Genomic DNA, 21,847 nt, shown 5'->3' with positions numbered 1-21,847 from the left:
GCAATCACATCCGCCAACTCCTTTAGCACTCTCGGATGCAGCTGATCCGGCCCCATGGACTTGTGCTCATCCAGCTTTTCTAAATAGTCCCGAACCACTTCTTTCTCCACAGAGGGCTGGTCACCTCCTCCCCAGCTCATCTTGTCTTGACTCGTTTTCCCTAACCCCAAGATAGAAGCAGACTAGACTAAAAGAAAGACTTTCTTCCAAGAGGAAGGCTGGCTAGCCTTGCTCTTGTTTAAGGAACTTTATTCTCACCTGAGAGTGCTAAAAATCATCATAACATCCAGTCCTCTGCCCATATGTTGGGATACCTAATTGCCAGCATCACAGAAACACTTAAGATCTTTTTTTGCCTCCCTTCCCTGTTGTGTTACTTTCTCTTAACCTATATCTTTCTCTCTGCTTTTCATCAGATCCTGAAATCAACTGCATTGCATCAGCATAGAGACATGAGATGACCATAGCCCTGCCCATGGAGAAGAGACCCAAACAGATAATGTCCCTGACCAGAAAGTGAACCAGGGTCCAAGCAACAGGTGCTGTGGTTGATCTGCCAGCCAAAGCATCCATTCATGACTGACCAGACATCCAGTGTGCCAAGAACACCAAGAAAAATCATTTCCCCCCCCACCTTTTCTATCCTCTCTCTCCTCCACCTTGTGTCAGCCTGTCTGTTGGAAACAGGAGACTTAACTATCCTTTGCACACCAGGACTGAAAGTAAAATTAACCCTTTCCTTTTCAAAGAAAGGTTATTTTGAAAATAAGAGACTGATATTTTGCCTCCAAAAGAAGAGAGACTTTAAAGGTTTTGATTAAGTTTGTTTTGCTGAATTTCAGTTACAATATAAATGCTTGTTTTAATTTCTTGTTCTTTCTTGTGTTTGATTAATAAACTTTCAGCTTTAGAATCAGTGTTTTGGGTGTTTGCCAAGAAATCGAGTAAAGTAAGGTCTATGTAGGACAAAAACCTGGACTTCTTTGCATCACTGTTTTCATGTTAGACAGTGAAATCACCTTGAACGCTTTTGATCCTTGAAATTAAAACAACAGAACTGTCAAAATGTTTGCTTTGATGATGGTGCTGACTGGGATGAAAATGACAATGGTGCATTTGGTTTTTGCTTTTGCACCCTTTGTCACATCATCTACATGCTAATGATAAAAGGATGGCAGAGGGGTAGGTTTTTGCCTGTGGCAGGATTGAGCCCTAGTATATTTCCTCTTTGGTGCCAGATTATTTATGCTGAGGGAACAAAGTGTGGTTCTAGAGCCGTTAAGCGTGTACAGTGACTCATCTGTCTGCTCACTGAACAGGTGGCCTTCAAATGGTAGAACTTCAACCATTGCCTGCACTTTTCAGAAAACCCAATGAATGGAGCCATGATGACCATTTCATGGCAACAGCTGTTGCCAGAAAGCAAGAGGCGGTGCCTGCCCCATGCAGAGCTGTTTGGAATGATGACCTAGCCTGCAACTGTCCTTTGTCAATTACAGACTAAAACTGTTGTCTGCAGTCCTGGGGGAATATGTTCTGTAAATTCACTATCAGAGGGGTAGCCATGTTAGTCTGTATCCACAAAAACGAGGAGTCCGCTGGCACCTGACAGACTAACAGATTTATTTGGGCATAAGCTTTTGTGGGTAAAAAACCCCACTTCTTCAGACACATGGAGTGAAAATTACAGATACAGGCACAGATATATTGACACATGAAGAGAAGGGAATTACCTTACCAGTGGAGAACCTCAGCCTGGACCAGTCCACACAAGAAATCCACTTCCTGGACACTACAGTGCAACTAAGTGATGGTCACATAAACACCACCCTATACTGTAAACCTACTGACCGCTATACTTACCTACATGCCTCCAGCTTCCATCCAGGACACATCACACAATCCATTGTCTACAGTCAAGCCCTAAGATACAACCGCATTTGCTCCAGTCCCTCAGACAGAGACAAACACCTACAGGATCTTTATCAAGCATTCTTAAAACTACAATACCCACCTGGGGAAGTGAGGAAACAGATTGACAGAGTGAGACGGGTACCCAGAAGTCACCTACTACAGGACAGGCCCAACAAGGAAAACAGAACACCACTGGCCATCACGTACAGCCCCCAGCTAAAACCTCTCCAGCACATCATCAATAATCTACAACTTATCCTGGAAAACTATCCCTCACTCTCACAGACCTTGGGAGGCAGGCTAGTCCTTGCTTACGGACAGCTCCACAACCTGAAGCAAATACTCACCAGCAACTACACACCACACCACAGAAACACTAACCCAGGAACCAATCCCTGTAGCAAACCCCATTCCCTACTCTGTCCCCATATCTACTCTAGTGACATCATCATAGGACCCAACCACATCAGTCACACCATCAGGGGCTCATTCACCTGCACATCTACTAATGTGATATATGCCATCATGTGCCAGCAATGCCCCTCTGCCAAGTACATTGGCAAAACTGGACAGTCTCTATGTAACAGAATAAATGGACACAAATCAGACATCAGGAATGGTAACATACAAAAGCCAGTTGGAGAACACTTCCATCTCCCTGGACATTCAACAACAGATTTAAAAGTAGCCACCCTTCAACAACAAAACTTCAGAAACAGACTTCAAAGAGAAACTGCTGAGCTACAATTCATTTTCAAACTTAACACCATTAATTTGGACTTGACCAGGGACTGGGAGTGGCTGGCTCACTACAAAAGCAATTTTCCCTCTCTTGGTATTGACACCTCCTCATCAATTATTGCGAGTGGACCACATCCCCCCTGACTGAATTGGCCTTGTCAGCCCTGGTTCTCCCCTTGTAAGGTAACTCCCTTCTCTTCATGTGCCAGTATAACTATGCCTGTATCTGTAATTTTCACTCCATGCATCTGAAGAAGTGGAGATTTTTACCCATGAAAGCTTACGCCCAAATAAATCTATTAGTCTTTAAGTTGCCACCGGACTCCACGTTGTTTTTGTAAAGTCATATTTTGTCATGAGTGCTTGTTAATTTAGAATCCTAAATGCAAGCTCAGTGATCAATACAATTATCTCCTGAAGAGATCTAGTCACTTAATGTCCTTATGGAGTCCAATTTATTAAGTCCTGCATAAAGTCTTTCAAAAGAAAACTCAAACTTAAGTAGTCTTTATCCCAGTTTCAGCTGGTCCCAGCCCCTCCTCCCTGAGGGCCTGTCTTCTTCCCAAATGCCTCTTGCTTGGAGTTTGGCGTTCTCCACAGGTTGATTCAAGGCCCTGCAGGAGCCATCTCACTCCCTGCAGTGTCTGCAGGAATCCACCAAAAACCACCTGCATCTGTCTCCCTGTTTATGGGGCTCAGAAGCCTCCTTAAGCCTTTGGTCCAGGTGCACTGGACCCTGCTTCCTCATAAAGGGGCCAGTCACTCTGTGACATACCCTGTGTTTGACAGTTCCTAAGTGAGAGAAAGTAGCAATGCTCACAACAGCTTAGACACTATCTGGGCTCACTTCTTGTGAGCGTGGTTTCTGCAGGTATTCTGGTGACACAGTCCCACTGGAAATGGATTCAGAAGATGGGTATGAGTCCTCTGAATCAAATGACAGTGCCATCAATACCGGAGAGGAGTGTGATCTAGCTTGACTCAGACAGTACTGGTGAAGGAAACCACATGGTAGCCTGTGCTGACTCAAGTCTTGGTTCATAGAATCTTAGAATATCAGGGTTGGAAGGGACCTCAGGAAGTCATCTAGTCCAACCTCCCTGCTCAAAGCAGGACCAATCCCCAATTTTTGCCCCAGATCCCTGAATGGCCCCCTCAAGGATTGAACTCACAACCCTGGGTTTAGCAGGCCAATGCTCAAACCACTGAGCTATCCACTTAGGTTGCCCCTAAAGATGCGGGGATTCTGGTTCTGTACAGACAGTGAAATTGCTTGGCATTGTATGTGGAATCAATGCCATTGATGGAGGATTTGTTGTCATCCTCTCTCGTTGGTACCAGAGGTGCCATGCTCTGTGCCAATATCAGCCATTTTGAAGTTGCACTCTGAATCAAAGAGCATTCATCTCTCCATACAATGGCTGTTGGTCCCATCGGCACCCATTCAGTCAGTATGGAATGATCCTGTACTATGGGGAGCTCTTCTCCAGCAGACTTGGTGCTGGTTGGTGGTGCCAGGCCCTCTGACTTAAATGTTACAGAGCCAGGATCGCGGTTCTTATGAGCGCTGGATATGCCCATGCCATGGCAGGGAGTCTCATGAGATGGAGAGGACAGGCTCTTCTCTGAAGAAGATTTAGAGGGAGATTTATTCCTCTTCTCTTTAAGGGAATGCTTCAATCTCCCTTCCTCACTCTTTCCCTAGTGCTTCTTACCACTGTCCTTTGAAAACTATTTCAGAGAAGGAGCCTTGGAGCCAATCAACACTGAGCTTGATGGAGCACTCTTCAACTCCTGCAGCTGGTGTACAGAAGGTCCCACAAGCCTGAGTCCCAGTCTACCCTCATGGGCCTGTCCATTAGAAACATTTTAAGCCAGCGGTCTCTGGATTGCATCATCCTATGCAATAACAAGCAGCAGATACCACAGTTAGAAGTAATGAGAGTCTGTCCCAGGAGTAGAGGCAGGTATCGTGGTCTTCCTTCATAGGAAGCAGTCTGAGACAGAGCACACAGTTTTTAAATCCAGGCGACCTGGGCATGTTAGGAATCTGTTCTTCAAGAGGGAGATGAGTGGGGGAGTTAAGTCCTGAAAATGATCCCCCTTTGCACTTACTTTCTACTGTAGGCAACAGTTACCTAAATATAAATAAATACACATATACTTATATATAAATAACAATACACACAAAATCAAATAATTAGCCAAATCTTAACTGGCTACAGATACAGCTCACTCCATCTCAGGCCAAGGACGGGGAGGAATTGGAGTGGCAGATGGCTGGTGCCACCTTTTATATCCTCGGAAGGGAGTATGAGGGTAGGCAGGTGCATGTATAAGCCAATGGACACTGCTTGTGAGAAGCTTCTGGTCTCGGCACATGGAATGTGGACTATAAGGTGGATAGAAAGTTGGCTAAATTGTCGGGTTCAACGGGTAGTGATCAATGGCTCCATGTCTAGTTGGCAGCCGGTATCAAGTGGAGTGCCCCAAGGGTCGGTTTTGTTCAATATCTTCATAAATGATCTGGAGGATGGTGTGGATTGCACCCTCAGGAAGTTGCAGATGACACTAAACTGGGAGGAGAGGTAGATACGCTGGAGGGTAGGGATAGGATACAGAGGGCCCTAGACAAATCAGAGGATTGGGCCAAAAGAAATCTGATGAGGTTCAACAAGGACAAGTGCAGAGTCCTGCACTTAGGACAGAAGAATCCCATGCACCGCTACAGACTAGGGACCGAATGGTTCGGAAGCAGTTCGGCAGAAAAGGACCTAGGGGTTACAGTGGACGAGAAGCTGGATAGGAGTCAACAGTGTGACCTTGTTGCCAAGAAGGCCAATGGCATTTTGGGATGTATATGTAGGGGCATAGCCAGCAGATCGAGGGACGTGATCGTTTCCCTCTATTCGACATTGGTGAGGCCTCCTCTGGAGTACTGTGTCCAGTTTTGGGCCCCACATTACAAGAAGGATGTGGAAAAATTGGAAAGAGTCCAGCGGAGGGCAATAAAAATGATTAGGGGACTGGAACACATGACTTATGGGGAAAGGCTGAGGGAACTGGGATTGTTTAGTCTGTGGAAGAGAAGAATGAGGGGGGATTTGATAGCTGCTTTCAACTCCCTGAAAGGGGGTTCCAAAGAGGATGGCTCTAGACTGTTCTCATTGGTAGCAGATGACAGAACAAGGAATAATGGTCTCAAGTTGCAGTGGGGGAGATTTAGGTTGGATATTAGGAAAAACTTTTTCACTAGGAGGGTGGTGAAACACTGGAATGCGTTACCTAGGGAGGTGGTGGAATCTCCTTCCTTAGATATTTTTAAGGTTAGGCTTGAGAAAGCCCTGGCTGGGATGATTTAGTTGGGGATTGGTCCTGCTTTGAGCAGCGGGTTGGACTAGATGACCTCCTGAGGTCCCTTCCAACCCTGATATTCTATAATTCTATGAATGCATGTACAATCAAGCTCTTGAAGAATGAGTTGGTTTTCCTTATAAAAATGAAATACTTGTTTTTAAATAATGTTTAAGTATAATTATTTATCATTTTTTTTTTATCGCCTCAGCTGAATGAGTGCACCCTGCCTTGTTTACTGGATGAGATACTGGTCATACATAAATAACAGTACCTGATCATATAACTAAAGACTAATGTTATGCATATGCACAAACAGGACACATGTTAAGGTTATACAGAAAAACTTAACGTTGGCCATTTCCTGATTTTTGAGTGTTTATATGGAATTTCCTGGTACATTTTTTATTAGGGCTGTTGATTAATGGCAGTTAACTCATGCAATTAACTAAAAAATAATTAATTGCAATTAAAAAAATTAATCGCGATTAACAGCAGTTTTAATCGCACTGTTAAACAATAGACTACCAACTGAAATGTACTACATATTTTTGGATATTTTTCGACATTTTCAAATATATTGATTTCAATTACAACACAGGGTTGGTCCTGCTTTGAGCAGGGGGGTGACTAGATGACCTCCTGAGGTCTCTTCCAACCCTAATCTTCTATGATTCTCCTCAGACATCTGTTGCACCAGCCCCCACAACATCTTCTCTGATCCACAGCTTGTCCCTGTACCACTCTAGTCACAATTGCCATACCTGAGGGAACGTGCTCTGCTCATCCAGGAGAGACAGCAGCCCCAGCGGCTTGGCCAGGAACAGGTCCTGCAGCAGGAGAAGGAAAAGAGATGAGCCCCTTACCTAACAGGAGTGAAGGCAGTCCATCCTCTCCTGAGAAGCCATCTCCCCTCCATCTGCTCACTACACTCTCTGCCCCCACCTTCAAAAGAACTTTTCCCAAGATCCTAACCCTCCCAACACTGGATACAGCACTTCCTCCCTCCCTCCCTCGGGCCTCCGCCTAGGGCTAGAGGGGCCTCTCCCACACCCAGCTCTAGGTCACTCACCAAAATGGGTTTGTTATTGTTGAATGTAATTTCCTCCCAGGGCAGCCCTTCCTCCTGGTACACGGCCTGCTCCAGTTGGAAAATATGCTGAGACACAGAAGAGAGTAAAATTGGAGCTCCCAGCAGCACCAACAGCCTTCAGCCAAGTCATGCATCCTTCCCCTCGACACTCTACATGCAAGGCAGAGTCACAGCTTCAAACCTCCCCAAGACAAGATCACTGCTGTGAGCAATCCCTCTGTGCCAGGCCCACCATCCAATGGTAACCCCCATGCATGAGGAGGCCTCTGCTCCTGGTCTCCACTCTGCTCCCATGGCAGGATCACCACTCTGGGCTCCCCCAGCCCCATGGGGGCCCTACTGTACAGGGAGAGGTCACCACTCTGCCCTCCCATGGCTCTCCCAACACCCTGTGGAGCACCCTGCCAGGCCAGAAAACGTCACACCTGGAACTCACATAATTGAAGAAGTGCTGCAGCTGCTCATTGGCCAAGTTTATGCAGAGCTGCTCAAAACGATTCACCACAAAGTTCTCAAACCCAAAGATATCCAGGATCCCTAGAAGGAGGGAGATGAGCCTCAACATAGACCCCTGTAGACTCACCTATGGGGTGGCTGAATACTCCTTAAACTAAGCCCCCAACTTTGGCAGCTAAAGACTCCTCTCTCTGAGCCCCATGCCTTCACACCAAGCTCTCATCCCCTCAGAGACTTGGCCTTGTGAGACCCCCCCCACCCCCCGCATAATGCCTCTTCCACAGGCTGCCATGACACCCCTGCACTGCATCTCATTCCCCTCACACCAATCCCATCCCTGCAGCCAGCTACACCCCAGCTCCCTCCACCCCACAGAGACCCACCTCACAGAGAACACTAGAACTAAATCCCAGTGAACTCTAGTGAGACCCCCAGCAACAATCCAAACCCCAGCACAAGCCCTGCCCCATTGCAAAGACTGCATTTCTCCCCCAGAATTACATCTGTGCAGCCAGGTTCCTCTTCTGACTGTGTCCTCCAGAGACACTGTGAAAATAATCTTCCCCAAGGCTACCATCTCTTGGGAATTACAACCCTGTATTCAGTCCTAGAGACACCTCCACCCCCATGGTGCTTTGCCCCTTTGACTGTAGCATGTGCATTCAGGGGGCTGACAGGAGCAAAATAGTTGGGACTCACCAATCTCCCTCAGCTCCACCTCAGGATCCACATTCTCAGCCAGCAGTTCATTGATTTTGCGGACAATCCAACCAAACACGCGGCCATATGCCACCTTAGCAATGGAGTCCCGGGCATCTGCACAGCCAGACAGTAAAGAAAGATGGTCACCTAGCCACAGGTGCTCCTTCCCCTCGAAGAACTTCTGAGCTTCTCCCTAGGCCACCAAGAGGCCCTTGGGGTGGGACCCTCCTCCACCTGGGGGCCCAAGAGACCTAATGGCTCCAGAGGGAGGACTGGGTACCGTTGCACATGCTAAACAGGGAATGTGGGGCCTGGGCTATTTCTCTGCACCTCCCCCCACATGTGATTAATGCTCTGTCTGGAGTAGATTATGAAGCTCTGTTGAGACTGTAACTAGCTATCCATTACAAGATGGATTTTGACCCCTACCCACCCTTAAGATTCCTTGGGAAGACAAAAAGAAAAGGAGTACTTGTGGCACCTTAGAGACTAACCAATTTATTTGAGCATAAGCTTTTGTGAGCTACAGCTCACTTCATCGGATGCATACTGTGGAAAATACATAAGATGTTTTTATACACACAAACCATGAAAAAATGGGTGATTATCACTACAAAAGGTTTTCTCTCCCCCCACCCCACTCTCCTGCTGGTAATAGCTTATCTAAAGTGATCACTCTCCTTACAACGTGTATGATAATCAAGGTGAGCCATTTCCAACACAAATCCAGGGTTTAACAAGAACGTCTGGGGGGGGTAGGAAAAAACAAGGGGAAATAGGTTACCTTGCATAATGACTTAGCCACTCCCAGTCTCTATTCAAGCCTAAGTTAATTGTATCCAATTTGCAAACGAATTCCAATTCAGCAGTCTCTCGCTGGAGTCTGGATTTGAAGTTTTTCTGTTGTAATATCGCAACTTTCATGTCTGTAATCGCGTGACCAGAGAGATTGAAGTGTTCTCCGACTGGTTTATGAATGTTATAATTCTTGACATCTGATTTGTGTCCATTTATTCTTTTACGTAGAGACTGTCCAGTTTGACCAATGTACATGGCAGAGGGGCATTGCTGGCACATGATGGCATATATCACATTGGTAGATGTGCAGGTGAACGAGCCTCTGATAGTGTGGCTGATGTGATTAGGCCCTATGATGGTGTCCCCGAATAGATATGTGGACACAGCTGGCAACGGGCTTTGTTGCAAGGATAGGTTCCTGGGTTAGTGGTTCTGGTGTGTGGTATGTGGTTGCTGGTGGGTATTTCGCTTCAGGTTGGGGGGCTGTCTGTAGGCAAGGACTGGCCCGTCTCCCAAGATTTGTGTGAGTGTTGGGTCATCCTTCAGGATAGGTTGTAGATCCTTGATAATGCATTGGAGGGGTTTTAGTTGGGGGCTGAAGGTGACGGCTAGTGGCATTCTGTTATTTTCTTTGTTCGGCCTGTCCCGTAGTAGGTGACTTCCGGGAACTCTTCTGGCTCTGTCAATCTGTTTCTTCACTTCCGCAGGTGGGTATTGTAGTTGTAAGAATGCTTGATGGAGATCTTGTAGGTGTTTGTCTCTGTCTGAGGGATTGGAGCAAATGCGGTTGTATCACAGAGCTTGGCTGTAGACAATGGATCGTGTGGTGTGGTCAGGGTGAAAGCTGGAGGCATGTAGGTAGGAATAGCGGTCAGTAGGTTTCCGGTATAGGGTGGTGTTTATGTGACCATCGTTTATTAGCACTGTAGTGTCCAGGAAGTGGATCTCTTGTGTGGACTGGACCAGGCTGAAGTTGATGGTGGGATGGAAATTGTTGAAATCGTGGTGGAATTCCTCAAGGGCTTCTTTTCCATGGGTCCAGATGATGAAGATGTCATCAGTATAGCTCAAGTAGAGTAGGGGCGTTAGGGGACGAGAGCTGAGGAAGCGTTGTTCTAAGTCAGCCATAAAAATGTTGGCATACTGTGGGGCCATGCGGGTACCCATAGCAGTGCCGCTGATTTGAAGGTATACATTGTCCCCAAATGTAAAATAGTTATGGGTAAGGACAAAGTCACAAAGTTCAGCCACCAGGTTAGCCGTGACATTTCGGGGATAGTGTTCTTGATGGCTTGTAGTCCATCTTTGTGGGGAATGTTGGTGTAGAGGGCTTCCACATCCATAGTGGCCAGGATGGTGTTATCAGGAAGATCACCGATGGATTGTAGTTTCCTCAGGAAGTCAGTGGTGTCTCGAAGGGAGCTGGGAGTGCTGGTAGCCAGACAATCCTGCTGTCAGGGTGCCAATGCCTGAGATGATGGGGCGCCCAGGATTTCCAGGTTTATGGATCTTGGGTAGTAGATAGAATATCCCAGGTCGGGGTTCCAGGGGTGTGTCTGTGCGGATTTGATCTTGTGCTTTTTCAGGGAGTTTCTTAAGCAAATGCTGTAGTTTCTTTTGGTAACTCTCAGTGGGATCAGAGGGTAATGGCTTGTAGAAAGTGGTGTTGGAGAGCTGCCGAGCAGCCTCTTGTTCATATTCCGACCTATTCATGATGACAACAGCACCTCCTTTGTCAGCCTTTTTGATTATGATGTCAGAGGTGTTTCTGAGTCTGTGGATGGCATTGTGTTCTGCACGGCTGAGGCTGTGGGGCAAGTGATGCTGCTTTTCCACAATTTCAGCCCGTGCACATCGGCGGAAGCACTCTATGTAGAAGTCCAGTCTGCTGTCTCGACCTTCAGGAGGAGTCCACCTAGAATCCTTCTTTTTGTAGCATTGGTAGGGAGGTCTCTGTGGATTAGTATGTTGTTCAGAGGTGTGTTGGAAATATTCCTTGAGTCGGAGACGTCGAGACCTCCCTACCAACACTACAAAAAGAAGGATTCTAGGTGGACTCCTCCTGAAGGTCGAAACAGCAGACTGGACTTCTACATAGAGTGCTTCCGCCAACGTGCACGGGCTGAAATTGTGGAAAAGCAGCATCACTTATGTTGACATACTGTGGGGCCATGCGGAACCACCTGATCAACATGCTCTACAGCAGAGAAAGATAAAGAATGAGCTCTCAAAAATGGATACTCTCATAAAAAAACAACCTTCCACACAAACTTCCTTGTGGCTGGACTTTACTAAAACTAGACAAGCCATTTACAACACACACTTTGCTTCTCTACAAAAGAAAAAGGACACTAAACTTTCTAAACTACTACATGCCACAAGGGGCCACAGCAATGGTTCCCTCAACCCACCCAGCAATATTGTTAACCTATCCAACTATACTCTTAGGACAGCTGCTTCTGCTGGGCTATCTCGGGGCCTCTCCTTCTGCCCCTCCACCCCCACGAACATGATACAGTTCTGTGGTGACCTAGAATCCTATTTTCGACGTCTCCGACTCAAGGAATATTTCCTTGAAGGATTCTAGGTGGACTCCTCCTGAAGGTCGAGACAGCAGACTGGACTTCTACATAGAGTGCTTCCGCCAATGTGCACGGGCTGAAATTGTGGAAAAGCAGCATCACTTGCCCCACAACCTCAGCCGTGCAGAACACAATGCCATCCACAGACTCAGAAACAACTCTGACATCATAATCAAAAAGGCTGACAAAGGAGGTGCTGTTGTCATCATGAATAGGTCGGAATATGAACAAGAGGCTGCTCGGCAGCTCTCCAACACCACTTTCTACAAGCCATTACCCTCTGATCCCACTGAGAGTTACCAAAAGAAACTACAGCATTTGCTTAAGAAACTCCCTGAAAAAGCACAAGATCAAATCCGCACAGACACACCCCTGGAACCCCGACCTGGGATATTCTATCTACTACCCAAGATCCATAAACCTGGAAATCCTGGGCGCCCCATCATCTCAGGCATTGGCACCCTGACAGCAGGATTGTCTGGCTACCAGCACTCCCAGCTCCCTTCGAGACACCACTGACTTCCTGAGGAAACTACAATCCATCGGTGATCTTCCTGATAACACCATCCTGGCCACTATGGATGTGGAAGCCCTCTACACCAACATTCCCCACAAAGATGGACTACAAGCCATCAAGAACACTATCCCCGAAATGTCACGGCTAACCTGGTGGCTGAACTTTGTGACTTTGTCCTTACCCATAACTATTTTACATTTGGGGACAATGTATACCTTCAAATCAGCGGCACTGCTATGGGTACCCGCATGGCCCCACAGTATGCCAACATTTTTATGGCTGATTTAGAACAACGCTTCCTCAGCTCTCGTCCCCTAACGCCCCTACTCTACTTGAGCTATACTGATGACATCTTCATCATCTGGACCCATGGAAAAGAAGCCCTTGAGGAATTCCACCACGATTTCAACAATTTCCATCCCACCATCAACTTCAGCCTGGTCCAGTCCACACAAGAGATCCACTTCCTGGACACTACAGTGCTAATAAACGATGGTCACATAAACACCACCCTATACCGGAAACCTACTGACCGCTATTCCTACCTACATGCCTCCAGCTTTCACCCTGACCACACCACACGATCCATTGTCTACAGCCAAGCTCTGTGATACAACCGCATTTGCTCCAATCCCTCAGACAGAGACAAACACCTACAAGATCTCTATCAAGCATTCTTACAACTACAATACCCACCTGCGGAAGTGAAGAAACAGATTGACAGAGCCAGAAGAGTTCCCAGAAGTCACCTACTATGGGACAGGCCGAACAAAGAAAATAACAGCACGCCACTAGCCGTCACCTTCAGCCCCCAACTAAAACCCCTCCAACGCATTATTAAGGATCTACAACCTATCCTGAAGGACGACCCAACACTGTCACAAATCTTGGGAGACAGGCCAGTCCTTGCCTACAGACAGCCCCCCAACCTGAAGCGAATACTCACCAGCAACCACATACCACACAACAGAACCACTAACCCAGGAAACTATCCTTGCAACAAAGCATATTGCCAACTGTGCCCACATATCTATTCAGGGGACACCATCATAGGGCCTAATCACATCAGCCACACTATCAGAGGCTCGTTCACCTGCACATCTACCAACGTGATATATGCCATCATGTGCCAGCAATGCCCCTCTGCCATGTACATTGGTCAAACTGCACAGTCTCTACGTAAAAGAATAAGCTACTAGATCGCACGCCCTGGTTCTCATGGGTGACTTTAATTTTCCTGATATTTGCTGGGAGAGCAATACAGCGGTGCACAGACAATCCAGGAAGTTTTTGGAAAGCATAGGGGACAATTTCCTGGTGCAAGTGCTAGACGAGCCAACTAGGGGGGGAGCTTTTGTTGACCTGCTGCTCACAAACAGGGAAGAATTAGTGGGGGAAGCAAAAGTGGATGGAAATCTGGGAGGCAGTGACCATGAGTTGGTTGAGTTCAGGATCCTGACACAGGGAAGAAAGGTAAGCAGCAGGATACGGACCCTGGACTTCAGGAAAGCAGACTTCGACTCCCTCAGGGAGAGGATGGGTAGGATCCCCTGGGGGACTAACATGAAGGGGAAAGGAGTCCAGGAGAGCTGGCTGTATTTCAAGGAATCCCTGTTGAGGTTACAGGGACAAACCATCCCGATGAGTCGAAAGAATAGTAAATATGGCAGGCGACCAGCTTGGCTTAACGGTGAAATCCTAGCGGATCTTAAACATAAAAAAGAAGCTTACAAGAAGTGGAAGGTTGGACATATGACCAGGGAAGAGTATAAAAATATTGCTCGGGCATGTAGGAATGAAATCAGGAGGGCCAAATCGCACCTGGAGCTGCAGCTAGCAAGAGATGTCAAGAGTAACAAGAAGGGTTTCTTCAGGTATGTTGGCAACAAGAAGAAAGCCAAGGAAAGTGTGGGCCCCTTACTGAATGAGGGAGGCAACCTAGTGACAGAGGATGTGGAAAAAGCTAATGTGCTCAATGCTTTTTTTGCCTCTGTCTTCACTAACAAGGACAGCTCCCAGACTGCTGCGCTGGGCATCACAACATGGGGAATAGATGGCCAGCCCTCTGTGGAGAAAGAGGTGGTTAGGGACTATTTAGAAAAGCTGGACGTGCACAAGTCCAAGGAGCCGGACGAGTTGCATCCGAGAGTGCTAAAGGAATTGGCAGATGTGATTGCAGAGCCATTGGCCATTATCTTTGAAAACTCGTGGCGAACGGGGGAAGTCCCAGATGACTGGAAAAAGGCTAATGTAGTGCCAATCTTTAAAAAAGGGAAGGAGGAGGATCCTGGGAACTACAGGCCAGTCAGCCTCACCTCAGTCCCCGGAAAAATCATGGAGCAGGTCCTCAAGGAATCAATCCTGAAGCACTTAGAGGAGAGGAAAGTGATCAGAAACAGTCAGCATGGATTCACTAAGGGTAGGTCATGCCTGACTAACCTAATCGCCTTCTATGATGAGATGACTGGTTCTGTGGATGAAGAGAAAGCAGTGGATGTATTGTTTGACTTTAGCAAAGCTTTTGACACGGTCTCCCACAGTATTCTTGTCAGCAAGTTAAAGAAGTATGGGCTGGATGAATGCACTATAAGGTGGGTAGAAAGTTGGCTAGATTGTCGGGCTCAACGGGTAGTGATCAATGGCTCCATGTCTAGTTGGCAGCCGGTGTCAAGTGGAGTGCCCCAGGGGTCGGTCCTGGGGCCGGTTTTGTTCAATATCTTCATAAATGATCTGGAGGATGGTGTGGACTGCACTCCCAGCAAATTTGCGGATGATACTAAACTGGGAGGAGTGGTAGATACGCTGGAGGGCAGAGATAGGATACAGAGGGACCTAGACAAATTGGAGGATTGGGCCAAAAGAAATCTGATGAGGTTCAATAAGGATAAGTGCAGGGTCCTGCACTTAAGATGGAAGAACCCAATGCACAGCTACAGACTAGGGACCGAATGGCTAGGCAGCAGTTCTGCGGAAAAGGACCTAGGGGTTACAGTGGATGAGAAGCTGGATATGAGTCAGCAGTGTGCCCTTGTTGCCAAGAAGGCCAATGGCATTTTGGGATGTATAAGTAGGGGCATAGCGAGCAGATCGAGGGACATGATCGTTCCCCTCTATTCAACATTGGTGAGGCCTCATCTGGAGTATTGCATCCAGTTTTGGGCCCCACACTACAAGAAGGATGTGGATAAATTGGAGAGAGTCCAGCGAAGGGCAACAAAAATGATTAGGGGTCTGGAACACATGACTTATGAGGAGAGGCTGAGGGAACTGGGATTGTTTAGTCTGCAGAAGAGAAGAATGAGGGGGGATTTGATAGCTGCTTTCAACTACCTGAGAGGTTGTTCCAGAGAGGATGGTTCTAGACTATTCTCAGTGGTAGAAGAGGACAGGACAAGGAGTAATGGTCTCAAGTTGCAGTGGGGGAAGTTTAGGTTGGATATTAGGAAAAACTTTTTCACTAGGAGGGTGGTGAAACACAGGAATGCGTTACCTAGGGAGGTGGTAGAATCTCCTTCCTTGGAAGTTTTTAAGGTCAGGCTTGACAAAGCCCTGGCTGGGATGATTTGATTGGGGATTGGTCCTGCTTTGAGCAGGGAGTTGGACTAGATGACCTCCTGAGGTCCCTTCCAACCCTGATATTCTATGATTCTATGAAATGGACACAAATCAGAAGTCAAGAATTATAACATTCATAAACCAGTCGGAGAACACTTCAATCTCTCTGGTCACTCGATTTCTGATCTCAAAGTGACTATCCTTCAACAAAAAAACTTCGAAAATAGACTCCAACGAGTGACTGCTGAATTGGAATTCATTTGCAAATTGGATACAATTAACTTAGGCTTGAATAGAGACTGGGAATGGTTGATTCATTATAAAAAGTAACCTATTTCCCCTTGTTTATTCCTTCCCCCCCCCCCACTGTTCCTCAGACATTCTTGTTAAACCCTGGATTTGTGGTGGAAATGGCCCACCTTGATTATCATACACATTGTAAGGAGAGTGATCACTTTAGATAAGCTATTACCAGCAGGAGAGTGGGGTGGGGGGAGAGAAAACCTTTTGTAGTGATAAACACCCATTTTTTCATGGTCTGTTTGTATAAAAACATCTTCTGTATTTTCCACAGTATGTATCCGATGAAGTGAGCTGTAGCTCACGAAAGCTTACGCTCAAATAAATTGGTTAGTCTCTAAGGTGCCACAAGTACTCCTTTTCTTTTTGCAAACAAATGCTTAACTTTTAACGCATGAGAACTTAACTAGCACCTGCAGATGTCCTATGGACTTCCCTATAGAAGTATGCCCAATTCAGAATGTGCCTGTGCATTGACTAGGGACCGAATGGCTAGGCAGCAGTTCTGCGGAAAAAGACCTAGGGGTGACAGTGGACGAGAAGCTGGATATGAGTCAGCAGTGTGCCCTTGTTGCCAAGAAGGCCAATGGCATTTTGGGATGTATAAGTAGGGGCATAGCGAGCAGATCGAGGGACGTGATCGTTCCCCTCTATTCGACACTGGTGAGGCCTCCTCTGGAGTACTGTGTCCAGTTTTGGGCCCCACACTACAAGAAGGATGTGGATAAATTGGAGAGAGTCCAGCGAAGGGCAACAAAAATGATTAGGGGTCTAGAGCACATGTCTTATGAGGAGAGGCTGAGGGAGCTGGGATTGTTTAGTCTGCAGAAGAGAAGAATGAGGGGGGATTTGATAGCTGCTTTCAACTACCTGAAAGGGGGTTCCAAAGAGGATGGCTCTAGACTGTTCTCAATGGTAGCAGATGACAGAACGAGGAGTAATGGTCTCAAGTTGCAATGGGGGAGCTTTAGATTGGATATTAGGAAAAACTTTTTCACTAAGAGGGTGGTGAAACACTGGAATGCGTTACCTAGGGAGGTGGTAGAATCTCCTTCCTTAGAGGTTTTTAAGGTCAGGCTTGACAAAGCCCTGGCTGGGATGATTTAACTGGGAATTGGTCCTGCTTCGAGCAGGGGGTTGGACTAGATGACCTTCTGGGGTCCCTTCCAACCCTGATATTCTATGATTCTATGATTCTATGAAAGATGTAAACATTTAGTCAGGTCTGAACTCCATAGACACACATGTGCCATTCTAATCGAAAGACTTATCAAACACCCTTATTTAAATAACGAATACACAGGCTTATAGTATAATTTTTAAACCTTATCCCCCCACTTGACCTCTCACCTGCTTTTGCTATTGCTGTTTCAAACAGCAGGAGGTCAAAGTGCACTATTAGTTAGTGCTCCGTAGCAGGGTCCACACAGCCCGATGGTGCATGGCAGGCTACAGTGCTGTAGGTTTACACTCCAGCTTGCCACACACTAAATAGTCATGTGGACAAGCCCTTTGCATTCCCCATCAATGGAATATTCTGTTATTAATCAAAACAATAATAGTATTTCTCTCCCTCTTCCCAAGACGAGAAAGAATTGATAAGTTTACAGAGTTTGTAACAATAACCACATATCCCTGTATTAATTGTATATTTTGATCTATAGCTAAAATCTGATTTTTCTGTCCTATGTTCTAAGACAGGGGTAGACAAACTACATCCCACGGGCCACAATCGGCCTACCAGCTGATTTAATCCGACTCTCGAGCTCCCGTGCTCCAGGCAGGGAGCAAGGTAGGGGGCTGCTCCACATGTGTGTGCCGCAGCTCCCAGAAGCAGCGGCATGTCTCCCCTATGGCTCCTATGTTTAGGGGCAGCCAGGGGGCTCCACACACTGCCCCCGCCCCAAGCTGGGAACCATGGCCAATGGGAGTTGCAGGGGCGGCGCCTGTGGATGAGGCAGCGCACAGAGCCACCTGGCTGCACCTCTGTGTGGGAGGCAGAGGGAGGATATGCAGCTGCTTCTGGTAAGCGCCACCTGGAGCCTGTACCCCGATCTCCTCCCATGCCCCAACCCCCAGCCCTGACCCCCTCCCGCCCTCCGAACCCCTCGGTCCCAGCCCGGAGTCCCCTCCTGCACTGCAAACCCCTCAACCCCAGCCCCACCCCAGAGCCTGCAGCTCCAGCCGGGGGCCCCCCTCCCCATACTCCAACCCCCTGCCCCAGCCTGGAGCCCCCTCCCACACGCTGAACTCCTCATTTCTGGTTCCACCCCAGAGCCCGCACCCCCATCCAGAGCCCTCACCCCCTCCTGAACCCCAATCCCAATTTTGTGAGCATTCATGGCCCACCATACAATTTCCATACCCAGTTGTGGCTCTCAGGCCAAAAAGTTTGCCCACCCCTGTTCTAAGGGTATTCTGAAGCTCCACAGGGTGTCTGGACTCCTTAGCAGTAGGAGGAAAATTAACTACTTCCTCATTGGTGAGGGTGCAACACACTTATGAGTGCAAATAACAATTATACTGCACTCAGAGACCCAGCTGGAAGCTCCAGCAGACCAAGGAAGCCAGTTTAGGTGGGAGGGAATACAATCCCCAGGGAATCTGTTAATGATCCCAGAGACAAAACAGGGGCCAGCTTCTTAAGGGCTGACTGACTATGTCTGTCTGTCACACACAAACACAGCATGATGGACTAAAACCTAACAGAAAGAGAGGGAGAAACATGTTGTCTAAGAGGTAACTGAAGATAGATCATCTGGCTAGTAAGCATATATAAAAGATTAAATCTTGCCAGGAGAGAATCTGTTTTGTTTGTAAATCATCTTTTTACTCTATTAAACAAACAAGTTGCTTTTAAGCAAAAGCCATCAAGCATCTCAGAATTTCCCATTTCTGGAGAGAGAGTTGAGCAAGCACTCAACTTAGAGGGGTATCTGCAACATATGGATCTGTGAACCTAGGTATCTACCCTGCTTTTGGTCTAGAAGAGCATGGATAACGGATTCCATACAGGGCAGAGCAAGTTACAAGAGCTGAAAGTAGGCGCTAATGTACAGGGAGATGTCAGCAAACCACTAAAGTGCCTGAAACCACTATGGCTTATTGCTAAAAGCAGCCAAGTCAGCAGGCCGTAAAATGGCCATGTAGCAAACTCAGCTTGACCAAGGCAGGAGGGGAGGGAATTTTGAGTGCCACAGAAAGGGCAGCTTGACCCCGCAGCCTTCCTGATAAGAATTGTGTTGAAGTTGCTGATGCATGCATTTTAGAAGAGCAGGATGTGCCCCAGGAATGTCTACTGGGGCCTCAAGGCTGCAAACTCTGGAAAAACCCACACCTGGGATCCATAATCAGAAGGAGCCTCTTGCTTGCCCATTGGAACTGCTTGCTTAACAAATTTTTTTTAAGGGACATGTCATTCTATTACTAATGTATAAATAAAGGGGGAAAAGTTTGAGGTAGTAGGATTCTTTGGGACTGAACTCTCTCTCTGGATGCATCTTGTGTTCCCCACCGGCAGACGGGCTGCCACTGTGCCACTCGAGAGCCACACACAGCTTTGGTAATTATCGAGGGTTGGGGGTGTTTTTTTAATAACCTGTTGCCGACGTGTGTAAGTGCATGAGACTAAGTAAAGTTTAGCTTTAAATGAAAGCACTCTTGTGTTGTCCTGTTTGTGCCGCCATCTATCGGTCAGATGGCTGTGTCTCCCCTGATTTATTTCCTGACACCACCTTGCACAGAGTAAAAGTTACCAAGAGCTTTGGGTTGAAAGAACCCTGGGTAACAAAAAAAAAAGGGGGATGGTTTTGCTCTGTGTGCATGTAGCACATTGGGGAAGTTATGTCAATGTGATGAGTTTTAGTTCAAAATATGATGAGGCCGATGATCTCCTCTCCTATGGCAGAGTTTCATATTCTAGGTCTGGGACCTTTGGCAGCTCGGTCTCCTGCATTCACAAGCCCTCCCCGACTGAGGGGGGTTAACTGTTTTGGTGGACCATAGCTATGGGAGGTCCTGCTGCAAAGACAGGGATGTCTCTCAGAGAACCAGGGCTGATCCCATGGAGGGCTTATGGGGGGAGCTAGTAGAGAGATAGAGGTGATGTGTTTGTGTTGAGTTTTGTACCAACTGAATCTCCCTCAGGGACTGATGTGTCTTCTCAGATATTATGAACTGCAACATCTGAGCCTGCATATGATAAAGCTCTGATCAGTTGCAGATGGAAGTGAGTTTATCACCCTTAGGCTGGGGCTTAGTCTGAGGGCAGACGTGCTGGATAGTGAATTATGTTACAAACGGCTCAAGTTCTTTGAAGCACATCCCCCTTCCCACCTACATCACCTCCGTTCTTGCCTGGGTAAGAATACACTACCGACCACCTGACCAGAATGGTGATGAGGACTGTGAAATGTTCCAGGAGATGAGAGAGATTATAAAAGTAGAAAACTCAATCATAATAATAGGGGATTTCAACTATCCCCATAATCAATGAAGTATATGTCACCTCAGACTGAGATACAGAGATAAAGTTTCTAGACACCTTAAATGACTCTTCCTTGGAGCAGCTAGTCCTGGAACCCACAAGGGGAGAGGAAATTCTTGATTTAGTCCTAAGTGGAGCACAGGATCTGGCCCAAGAGGTGAATATACTTGAACTGCTCAGTAATAGCGACCATAACATAATTAAATTTAACATCCTGGGGAGTGGGGGGAAGGAAGGAGAGAGAGAATACCAAAGAAACCCACCATGGTAGCATTTAGCTTCAGAAAGGAGAAGTACATAAAAATAAGGAAGCTAGTTAAATGGAAATTAAAAGGAAGAGTCTCAAAAGTGAAATGCCTGCAAGCTGCATAGAAACTTTTTAAAAACACTTTCATAGAGGCTCAATTAAATGTATACCCCAATTTAAAAAACATAGGAAGAGGACCAAAAAAGTGTTACCACTTCATTGTTAAACAATAAAGATAAGAATATGCTAGAGGCAAAAGGGCTTCCCGTTAGAAATTGGAAGTCAAATCCTACTGAGGACAAGAGAAAGGAGCATACACTCTGGCAAGTCAAGTAAAAGTATAATTAGGCAGGCCAAAAAAATTTTTTTGAAGAGCAACTAGCAAAAGACTCAAAAACAAACAGCGAATTTTTTTAAAAGTATACCCAGAAGCAGAAAGCCTGCCAAACAATCAGTGGGGCCACTGGACAACAAAGGTACCAAAAAAAAAAAAAAAAAAAAAAAAAAAAGCGCTCAAGGAAGATAAGGCCATTGCAGAGATGCTAAATGAATTCTTTGCATCAGTCTTTACTGCAAAGAGATTGAGGGAGAATCCCACATCTGAACCATTCTTTTCAGGGGACAAATCTGAGGAACTGTCCCAGACTGAGGTGTCAGTAGAGGAGGTTTTGGAACAAATTGATAAATTAAACAGTAATAAGTCACCAGAACCAGATGGTATTCACCCAAGAGTTCTGAAGGAACTCAAATATGAAATTGCAGTGTAGTAAGTAACCTACCGCTTAACTACAGGTTTCAGAGTAACAGCTGTGTTAGTCTGTATTTGCAAAAAGAAAAGGAGTACTTGTGGCGCCTTAGAGACTAACCAATTTATTTGAGCATAAGCTTTCGTGAGCTACGGCTCACTTCATCGGATGCATCCATGCTGTAGCTCACGAAAGCTTATGCTCAAATAAATTGGTTAGTCTCTAAGGTGCCACAAGTACTCCCTTTCTATCGCTTAACTCAGTTTCTGTATAGGATGACTGGAGGATAGCTAATGTGACACTAATTTTTTTTTAAAAGGCTCCAGAAGTGATCATGGCAATTACGGGCAAGTAAA

At 46.6% G+C, this 21,847-nt stretch overlaps 1 protein-coding gene across 1 annotated transcript in view; it reads right to left on the bottom strand.

Moving 5' to 3' along the window:
* The window catches only part of LOC141987126 (myosin-IIIb-like), a 143,253-nt gene that overhangs the window by 101,661 nt on the left and 19,745 nt on the right, over positions 1-21,847 (bottom strand). The window contains exons 10-13 of the mRNA XM_074952169.1: positions 8,258-8,374; positions 7,539-7,639; positions 7,082-7,168; positions 6,774-6,839 (exon numbers count right to left, since the gene is read on the bottom strand). Of these exons, the coding sequence (XP_074808270.1) occupies positions 6,774-6,839; positions 7,082-7,168; positions 7,539-7,639; positions 8,258-8,374 (371 nt within the window). The remainder of the gene's footprint in view (positions 1-6,773; positions 6,840-7,081; positions 7,169-7,538; positions 7,640-8,257; positions 8,375-21,847) is intronic.

Source organism: Natator depressus, chromosome 5 (genome assembly GCF_965152275.1).
Source record: "Natator depressus isolate rNatDep1 chromosome 5, rNatDep2.hap1, whole genome shotgun sequence".
In the NCBI taxonomy this organism is placed as follows: domain Eukaryota; kingdom Metazoa; phylum Chordata; order Testudines; family Cheloniidae; genus Natator; species Natator depressus.
Note: the sequence above shows the minus strand (reverse complement) of the source record. Positions and strands in the feature narration are given on the sequence as shown.